The sequence below is a fragment of the Atta cephalotes genome (assembly GCF_000143395.1).
Source record: "Atta cephalotes unplaced genomic scaffold scaffold00107, whole genome shotgun sequence".
NCBI classification, from domain to species: Eukaryota; Metazoa; Arthropoda; class Insecta; order Hymenoptera; family Formicidae; genus Atta; species Atta cephalotes.
Genome location: NW_012130171.1, coordinates 148,746 through 159,874, shown reverse-complemented (window position 1 = coordinate 159,874; position 11,129 = coordinate 148,746). Strand labels below are relative to the sequence as shown.

Genomic DNA, 11,129 nt, shown 5'->3' with positions numbered 1-11,129 from the left:
TATATATATATATATATATATATATATATATATATATATATATATGAACTACGTGAGCACTTAACCTCCTACAAGATTATCAGTTTCTCTCCGTTCTTTCGTCGGTCTTCGATTCGTTTTCTTCCGCAGAGCAGACATCGTGCGTAGATACGTTTTAACGTGGTGTGATTAAAGCGTGCTAATTAATCAGGTACACATTGCGAGGAAATGAAGGATCTATATACAAATATATACACTAATAACGTCGCTATACGCAATAGGCTATCACGCTCATCACGACACTGTCCACTGATCTCATTCTCGCATCGCGCATCTCCTCGCTCGCTCGCTCGCACGCTCCACGATTCTCATAATCGCCGTCGATGAATGTTATCGAAATCGAAACGTAAAAACATCACGACGAAACATCATAACGACTGTATATTCAAGAGAAGTATATCATGGCGACGCAGGTTGCTAATCTCTTATATTGTGTCACATATGCATATATCTATATATCACTATATACATATATACGTATATATATATATATATACGTATATATATATATACGTATATATATATATATACGTATATACATACAATACATTTATATGTATATACATTCTTGATCACTGAGTGTAAAACATCCTTAATTTATCGCATTTTCTTGGAAAAGGTACTATAATAAAAGACAAACGAACAATATTAAAATTATAAAAATAAATATTTTTTTTATTAAAACTTTTTTAATAAAACTTTTTAAATTTATTTTTCATTATATATAAAACGTTTATGTCAATTTGTGGAGGTTTCATATTATAAGATTGAGCGTATTCGATGAAGTTATACATACGTATTAAGAGAGACATATATGTAATGCTATCATACAGACACATACATTATATGACATAAATATAAAACACAATAAATCATTACATTCTTGTTGTCCGCCAATGCTAAACAAAGATGAAACGATCACTGTTTATACCTACAGCACTATGTATAGCACATTGGATGCGATATATGAGCAACGAGCGATATCCAATGAAAACTCTGCTTTTTCTCACGTGACGATGTAAAACTGAGCTCTTATTGGATATCCCTCATTGTCCTAGTATGCAGGCATTACACAGTGCTGCTTGTTGAAAGCTTACTAAACCAACATTTAAAAAATTAAATTAAAATTTCAATTAGAATTTAACCAATCAAAATACGGGGAATTGCGGAGAATTAAGATTAATGCCATCGGATTGGTAGAATTCCAATATTCGCTATAATTTTCAATTTTTATATCTCAAATATTTGTTCAAATTCCGGACAGGCGGTTTCCTTAGCGCATTTCATGCGGTTTTACTCCTCTCGATATCTCGCTCGGTATCGACGCGATTTTTCACGTTTGAAACAGTGAGTTTGAGCCTCGAGGGTTCAAGGATTACGAAGCCGTTGGCCGAATTCTGAAGGTGGCTGACTGAAATCGTGCGCGGTAATAGTGATAATACACTGTAATATATGCCGACGCAACATCGGTAACATGTTCGGGTTGACAACACTCTGGAGAGCCGTGCTACTCGTTGGCCTGGTTGCGGCGTTTTACGATACGACGGTTTCCACAACGCATAGATTGAATGTGCCTCGAGTCCTGTTGCCTGTATTCAACAACTTTGCGGTGAATTTCACGCTGGAGGTGACAGACGGCGGTTGCTATAAATGGTGATTATATCATTTCTTCTTTTCGTTTCTTCCAACTACAAACTACAAGTCGCGCCGACGCTGACTCCCAATTGCGCGTAGTTGCGTGAAGCTATCAATCTCCTTCCTTGAACATGATCTTTCTATCACATAGCACTAAGCACGTTGCCAGGGTTGCCGGTCGCACCATAACCTCATTCAGAAATACGTTCCACGCACATTTCACGCATTAATGTATGACGTATCGTTTTATCTATTATATTCGTTGTTCATCGAATATATATATATATATATATATAAAGAAGGATAAAATGATACATCATGCATGAAACAGAATGTATTCTGAATATCTCATTAGCATTCGCAATTTTTGACGATCAGTGTAATTTTTCTGTGAGTAAAAGGTTGCGCTCCTGTGACATAGTATTTGCTTAGAATAGAATAAACAAATGTGGTGCCTGTTTGTGAAATTGTTGATATCCCTCCAAAGCTGACATCAAAATCTGTAACACAAGTAGCAATATTGGATCTGACTCATTTATGTTAAATAAAAAACACTAATTAATTTCAACTTTTAGTAAGAATAATTCAAATTTGCAGATGTAAAAAGAATATTTTTTGTAAAAACAAATAAGCATAAACTTCTGAGGGATGTTTTAAAGATTTTTTGGACATCTCTTTATATTCCCAGGACATTCCTCAGATAAAGTGTGCTGTGTATGGAAGATTATAATTGAGTAGGTCCAATAAATCTATCGTTAGTTCTGGAGGAGGTTAGATAGTACATACATCTAGATAGTACTTACATCTAGATAGTACTTACATCTTTATTTTTAAGTAAATTATACCAATACTTTACGTAAAAATATTGTGTTTTAGAGAAATTCTTCTGAAATATTTGATTAATGTTCCTGTTTTTATATTCTCTATTTTTCTTTCTTTGATATGTCTTATAGGTCTACCTCGCGTTTGGATATTATACAGCTGATTCCCATAAACGAGAACTTTGATAGAACATGTTCTCCAGCGGTATTGATTCAAACTATAACGAGAGAACTGACAAGGAACACTGCAATTGTCTTGGCAGAGGACATCAATACTGGTCATTTTCTGAGATGCGACATTATAGTAGATGCAATTTTCTCTCTAAATCTCATTACTACTACGAGAGAGTTATACATCGAGGATATACCTGAAGCCTTTGAGGTCCGAGCATACGATGAACACGGAAATGAATTTACAACTTTAGCAGGCATAGAATTTGTATGGAGTATTGGCGATGCTAATAAACACATGCCATCGGATAATAAAGTCACGAGCAATGTGCTTCGTTTTATGACTTATGAGGAATCACAATATGAAAGACCCATCAGTATAGATAGTACGTTAGATAGTATTGACAAAAGAGGTCACATTGTTCTCATAGAAGGTGTTAGAACCGGCACGGCTAAGGTATCTGTTAGATTACCGCATTCAGAATATAAATATGTTCCATCCATAGAACTGGAATTGGTCGTTATTGCCAATTTAATCATCATTCCGCCAGAGATAACAATAATGGCCCACGACAGCTTCAGGTACAAGATAATGCACACTCGTCAGGGTCGCCTAGAGGAGATCAGCCTGCCTTTGAGCCAGTATTATCTGGAAGCCGAGAGTCCCGATATATTAGAGATCGATAACGATCGTGATTTTGCCTATGGACGTAAACTGGGACGTACAAAGGTGTTCCTACATGATAAGAATGTCCGTGAAGAGTATCCGGTTATTCTACCTTCCGCTATAGTTAACATACACGAAGTTGCATATATCTCTCTTTCTGTTTTACCGAACAGAAACTGGGGATTGGTATTAGGTCACGCTCACGAGATCGTTGTTGAACTATACAATAGCAAAGATCATAAATTTCACATCGGAGAAGGCGTGGAAGTTTCCATGAAAATAAACGAGCAATACCTAGAACCGAAATCGATTACGCAAAATGGTACTTATGCTATCGTTATACCAATCGTCTGTGGAATAACGACCGTGGAAGCGACATTGCGCGGTATAATCAATGAACATGGTAAGAGGATTGCTTTTGAGCCACAACTCTCTACGAGAGCTGAACTCACGATACACACGCCAGTAAAGGTTCAACCTCGCGTCTTGGCTGTTCCATGGGATATTGTGAATAAGTCTAGGTAAGCATAAAGAAATTGTTGATCAGAAGAATTAAATAAGGATCAAATCTAGGTAAGCATAGAGGAATTGTTGATCAGAAGGAATAAATAGATCAAAAATAAAGAGATCAAAATATATTTAAAAATAAAATAAACATATTTCAATATAAACTTTAGGTTTAAATAGGATTTCGATTTAGTATTCCTGAACCATTGTTTTTTTGGTTTGTTTATTTCTTTTATTGTTTTATTGTTGCAAATATGAGCTAGCAAATATGAATTTTTTCTAATTTTTTTTGAAGGATTAGTAATTATGAATTTTGTCTACATTTTATTACTATGTGTCTTAGATTTGACATAATGTTGAAAACGAGCGGAGGAGACGGATCATATGTTTGGTCCAGTAGACAACCATCGATACTAGCTGTCTCACAGAACGGTGGTATCAAAATTCTATCAGCGGGTACGGCGGAAGTAGTTGTTATGATGGCAAGAAATCAACACAACAGAGACACGGCGAAAATACATGTATTGCCTCCTGTAAAGCTGAAAATTATCGAGTATAACATGGAGGCGGCTATAGGAGAACCTATTCATTTGCACGTCGCATTATTTGGGCTACTGATTAATGGATCCGATGCCAGGGAGATACCCTTCAGTGACTGCAAGGATGTTGATTTCGAAGTACATATCCCGGACGTAAATTTCGTACGGAGTTATGATAAAAATGCACAACCGGTTGGCGCCGCATGCGCCGTGATAACCGTAATAAACTATCGTAGCGTTGGTACATCCGACGTGACCGTTGCCTACAATGCGAACAACAACGATGTGATCGACCATTACTTAACAGACAATGTCACCGTATCAGCATACGAACCGCTCGCGGCGATACATCCAAAGAGTAAGGAAACATTACTCACTGTAGGGTCCTCGAGGTATGTGATATTTAAGGGTGGACCATTGCCGTGGACGAATAAATCTCAAGATTACTCGCGGGAGATACATCTATCGAACGAGGAGATTGCTGAAGTAACCAAATATGAGGACTCATTAAGTGGACCATTTGACAGAGCCGTTCTCAAAATAATTTGCAAAACGTTAGGCAAAACTACATTGACGTACACGGTGTCAAATGTGCCCCTGTTCTTGAATTGTCGGCGCACTCACGCATCGGAAACGATTGAGATTGTCTGTGGCAAGCCTAGATACATCTATCTACAACCAGAATTCAAGGAGATACACGACAAGAATTGCCCAATCAGTAAGAACACGGATAAAATAATGGCGCACAGTCATAAGCGTCTAAAGATCGCTGTGATTGTCAAAGATGAGGATGGTAAGCAGTTTGACAATATCACGAGCTTGAATATTGAGTGGAACTTGAAGCCATCCAGCAGCGGCGCTGTAGAAATCCAATCCAGTACGATGGAAGAGACTTGGACGGACATGAATGTAGTTTTGCCGAAGAGTCACTATCAGAACATCATTTTCAAGAAGCATCATGGAATTCTCACGATTTTCGCGACTGTGACTGGCTATCAGAAGCTTGTTCTTAACAGACTGAAAATCTCGCCGGAATGGCCACCGTTTCCCATCGAAAACGAAAGAGGCGGAGTAGAGACTCCACTGATAGAAGCCTCTATAGAAGTGACTTTGGTGAACGACACCATCGTCAGTCCCGATAAGTTGATAATTTTGAACGATTCAAGCATGAAATCGTACTTGCAGGTCAGCCAAGGCTCTGGTCACTATGAATTAGTCCTCAGTTCGAAAGATATAGCAGATATTCGGTACATGGATACAACGAGAACGATCAGTGTGACACCGAGGAAACCAGGTGTCCTTCATATAACATTGATGGATCTCTGTCTACCCTCGAAGTTGGCAGAAGTACACGTGGAGGTTCAACAACTCGCGGCTATCGAAGTAAACGTCGTGGATAAAATCGAGAAGGGGAAATGCGTGATAGCCGCGTTGAGACTTTACGACACGAACGACCACGTCGTGAAACTGCCCTCTCTTGATGCACTAGATTTCCGTGCGGAGATCGACAACGAATATGTCGAGCTTAAACAATTACCTGCTAACGAACAGGATGTCGCACCCTATGAACGAATACTGTATAAAATCCACGGTTTGTCAGAGGGTGAAAGTCAACTGATGTTCGTGAAGACGGGCGACCGTGAAATACGCAGCGAGCCGATCACCGTGCAAGTATTTGTCCCGCTACGAGTACAACCAAGGAATCTGACGATACTGATCGGTACCATTTATCAAATGCAGACCATCGGTGGTCCACCGAACGCTGAAATCGAGTTCTCAACAGAAAGCGGGGATATTCTACGCGTCGATCGCAATGGGATCCTTGAAGGAAAATCAGCTGGTTGGACTGGGATTCACGTGCGTGCCGTCGGACTCGACGCTAAGGGTAACAAAGTGATTTACTCGGAAGATCGCGCTGATATATATGTGCTGCATCTTGACGGAGTAAAGATCTCGACCCCAGTAAATAGAGTAAAAGTCGGCGCGACGTTTCCTCTCTGGGCATTTGGTATTCCCGATTATCTAACGCCACTCATCATCGGTTCCATGCAGTTGCCGCTGAGTTTTGCGTGGTCATCGAACGATCCTAATCTATTGACCTTGCATAATATGTACGAAGGTACTGGCATCAATATCAGATATCAAAATCAGGTATCGCTGAGGGCCAGGGCTATAAATCCAGGCGTAGCAACAATCTATTTGAACGCTACTGTACCCTGCAACATGCTCTCTAGCTTTAACAAGAATGACATCATATACACCACATTCGTGAAAATCGAAATTTTTGAAGAATTGCATCTGACTAATCCGTCGTTGTCGGGAAACTCGGTATTGACGATATTAATGTCACCGAACTCTGTTCTGCAGCTACAAACCAATCGCGACAGACATGGTACAACGACTTACAGGATCTTGTCGAGCACGCACAGCGACGAACCTGAAAATCCTGCGTGCCTTGACGCCCGCTGCGAAGGCCGTGACTGTGGAAAAGAACGGAATCGTGAGATCCGGCGAGAATTACGGTCAAACGATTATTTTAGTTACGAATACAGAAACGTACAATTTGAAGCAATCGTTGATGGTGGTTGTCGAAGTCAAGCCTATTCATTACATGATGTTTTCACTGAAATCCAAACTACGTATACGGAACGGCGAAGAGCTGAATATGTTACCGAAGGGAATGAAGCTGAATTACGTAATTGAGTATTATGACAACGTAGGAAATAGATTCCATGCTGCCGAGACAAATGTTAAGGCCATGCTAAATCGCGCTGATCTAGCGTCGTTTACCGCAGGCGCGGATAACGTTATCACTGCCAAATTTCTAGAAAATGGCGAACTAGTCGTGAAAACCTTCAATGAGAAGCATCCTAGTGGAATATACGACTACGTTCACATGATGATCGGCGATATCATATTTCCAACGAAGACTACCCTGACTATCGGCGATATAATATGTTTCTCCATGCCGCTTCTCTCATCTGATGGTGATCCAGGATACTGGCAAACCTCCGCGCCCGAAATATTGTTAGTAGATCCCATCACGGGTATAGGTCGCGCACGAAACGTCGGGCACGCCGTTATAAAACATAGTCTCGCAACACACGTGCAAAGTGAAATAGAAGTCAACGTTCTACCAGTTGCACGGGTAATGTGAGATTTCACAACAAAAAGACATAGTAATGTTATATGTTTTTTACAGTACATTATTACATAAAATAATTTTTTTGCACAGGTATCTATAGTTCCTTTGAGAGGAAGAAATATCACTGGCACAGAAACTTTCAGCGTGCCACTTGTGCTGAAAGGGAAGGATGAGGAAATCAAGGAAAATAATGTATTGGCAAGAGGTTTGGGCGGTTGTCGGACATTATCGTCATTCGCATTAAACGCGTTTCCCTATTTATGTAATATTCAGTTTGTTTCATCAACCTCTTCAATTGGCGTGAAGGACCTATTTGTCGTGAAGCCGCGATTCGATATCGTGACAGGTCAGTGCAGTATCATGCATATAAGGAAGGATAGAGAAGGATAGAGAGATAAGATGAAAATGAATAAACTTGTTGTCATCACTCTTCGTATTTATTGTAGGCTTCTATTACTGCGACATCATACCAATGAGTTCTCCAACTATAGCCGCCAGTATATTAGAAAGCCATATTCAAATTAATGTTCAGAGTCGAGACATTGAGTCGACAGCTCTGGAACTCGCTTATTTGCCACCTATATATGTCGATGCTAAGGAGATTATGTTTGTCAGTACACAAAGTGGTAGTGCGCCGTCGACGACGCTAGAGGTGTATGGCTTGCCGTCGGTATTACAGTATCTCACTGTAAGTCATTTGTTTAAAAATAAAAAAAATATATTAGGTGTACAACTTTGCTTCCGCCGTTTTCCTATAGATGGCTTTAGCGGTAAGTGGTGGTCGAAATAAATAGATCATAGACGTCATACAATAAACTTGGGCAACTGTCAACATAACCCCATAGAAACATTAGTCGATTTGTGTCTGCATCATAAAGTTATTCTCGATTGAAAATATCAGTTTATGAGCCAAATTCTCTTCATTTGCGGGAGGTTTTAATTTTTTGCTTCAATATGAAGAAATCTGCGGCTGAGGCTCATCGAATGCTCTCAAATACTTATGGTGAGACCGCTATTAGTGAAAGAATGTATCGTGAGTGGTTTCAAAGCTTCAAGAACGGTGATTTTGACGTCGAAGATCAGCATAGCGGTGGAAGAGAGGTTTTCGAAGATGCAGAATTGGAGGCATTACTTGAACAAGACTCGTGTCAAAATCAAGAAGAATTGGCACGATCATTGGAAGTGACTCAACAAGCCATTTCAAAACGCCTCAAGCCATGGGAATGATTCAGAGGCAAGGAAATTGGGTGCCGTACGAATTGAAGCCGAGAGATGTTGAACGACGTTTGTTTGCTTGTGAACAGCTGCTTGAAAGGCAAAGATGGAAGGGATTTCTGTATCGCATTGTGACTGGGGACGAAAAATGGGTTCATTACGATAATCCCAAGAAAATCATGGGGAGTTCCCGGCCATGCTTCCATGTCGACGGCCAAAGCGAATATTCACGGCTCCAAGCTCATGCTCTGTATTTGGTGGGACCAGCTCGGCGTAGTGTATTATGAACTGTTAAAACCGACTGAAATAATCACAGGCGATCGGTATCGAACGCAATTGATGCGTTTGAGCCAAGCATTGAAAGACAAACGGCCGCAATATAACGAGAGATACGATAAAGTGATTTTGCAACATAATAATGCTCGACCCCATGTTGCGAAAGTGGTCAAGACATACTTGGAAACATTGAAATGGGAAGTCCTACCCCACCCGCCGTATTCTCCAGACGTTGCTCCCTCTGACTATCACTTGTTTCGATCAATGGCACACGGCCTGGCTGACCAGCACTTCCTTATGAAGAACTTTCTTATGAAGAAGTAAAAAATTGGATCGATTCGTGGATAGCCTCAAAAGATGACCAGTTTTTTCGACGCGGGATTCGTACGCTTCCCGAAAGATGGGAGAAAGTAGTGGCCAGCGATGGACAATACTTTGAATCATAAATGTATAATCAGTTTTTTATAATAAAGCCTCGAATTTTAGAAAAAACGGCGGAAGCAAAGTTGTACACCTAATATGTATATTTATTTAATATATATATGTATATTTGTTTAAAAATCTATTTAAAAAAATCTTAGTCTTATGCATAAAGAAATGACATAATTAAAATTATTGATAAACGTTTCAATTTTCTATTGAATTATTTGTTTGTTGGAATTAGAGATTCCAAGATCTCTCTATATTAACATTTAACAAATATTACAAGGTTCTTAAGCTTAAAATTTATAATATTTATTAAATGCTAATATTTATTATTTCGTATATCTTTTTTTTAAATTTTATAAAACACTAAGTTTTTCTATTAGGTTGACGTACCAGATGGTGTGGCCGTTACTTGGCAACATGTTTCCAAATCTACAATGCAATATAGATTACGTTTAATGAATAATCAAGATGAGATTCAGGGACAAAAAGTGTTTATTGCGAATGATTTGACCAAGCAAAACATATCTGTAAGTAAGATGTATGTTTTAAACGTATTTATGTATTTAACTGACATTAGCAATCGTTATTTTATGACATCATCTTTTCAGCTTCGCATACGTGTTTCGAGATATAATCAATTCATCCCTATGTCCGGAGTACAATGGGTCAATTACATGTATTTTCACAGATACACGCTGGGAACGTTCGCTGTTATTGTGATTACAATTTTTTATGGTAAAGCTAAATTTGAATTTTTCAAACAATGTTTATGTCATTTTTAATATTACTAATGTAGATTTTGTGTGTTTTTTTAGTTTGGAAACATAAAATAGCGACTGTCGATTTAACAATTAGAAACAGAAATATTTTTGGTACGTATATCATTCTTTTTTTTTCCTAATTTTACTTGTTGACATTAGATATTTCTCTTACAATGTTTTTCTCAATACAGCATTGTGACATTAATGACATTGTTTATAGCTGTTAAATCTCCGCCGATGATGAAAAAGACGATCTGTACTTCATGTACAACTACTCCAACGACTACTACTCCAAGTACTACAAGCCCGCTTCGAACTCCACCATTAAGGCCTTTTTCAGCGTTTGAATCATCTGTTTATGGTGACCCTCGTAGTTTCGGCACACCGTATATTAGAAGAAGAGATATATGTTAGAACTCTCTATTGACGAAAATTTGTTAGAAAATAATGTCCGTTCCAATATTTTCGCTAAGAAATATTTAAATTAACATGCTCAATTTCATGAGAAAGGTTTAGTTTTACAAACGTAAAGCTTCTCACGCTTTCATTGAGAATTATTTTCATTTATTATAAATGAATATGATAATCATTGCAGAATCGTGCCTTAAAGTAAAAATTGTCATTTATTAATATATGGAAACACAATGGTTCATTTCTTAAAAGAAACAAGCTTAATTTTTGTAAAATGCTATACTTGTTCTTTGCTTAAAACAAATGTGTGACAAATATATGATATATATATATGTGTGTATATATATATATATATATATATGTATATATATATATGTGTGTATATATATATATATATATATATATATATATATATATATATATATAATTATGTATATATATATATACTATATATAGTAGTTAGTTAGTTGTGGTTGTTGGTGTTAGTTGTAGTTGTGTGTTGTGTGTGTGTGT

General features: G+C 38.1%; 2 protein-coding genes across 2 annotated transcripts in view; one reads left to right on the top strand and one right to left on the bottom strand.

The window, feature by feature from the left end:
- LOC105625092 (transmembrane protein 183-like) overlaps nt 1-138 on the bottom strand; it is a 3,248-nt gene extending 3,110 nt beyond the window's left edge. The window contains exon 1 of the mRNA XM_012206434.1: nt 66-138. Within this exon, the coding sequence (XP_012061824.1) occupies nt 66-138 (73 nt within the window). The remainder of the gene's footprint in view (nt 1-65) is intronic.
- Nucleotides 139-1,513: 1,375 nt separating this feature from the next.
- On the top strand, nt 1,514-10,619 carry LOC105625091 (nuclear pore membrane glycoprotein 210). The gene is given in 10 exon segments (XM_012206433.1): nt 1,514-1,692; nt 2,628-3,854; nt 4,184-6,824; nt 6,826-7,527; nt 7,615-7,870; nt 7,971-8,212; nt 9,825-9,971; nt 10,053-10,179; nt 10,260-10,316; nt 10,426-10,619. Coding segments are annotated over 10 exon segments (5,772 nt in total).
- Nucleotides 10,620-11,129: the final 510 nt, after the last annotated feature.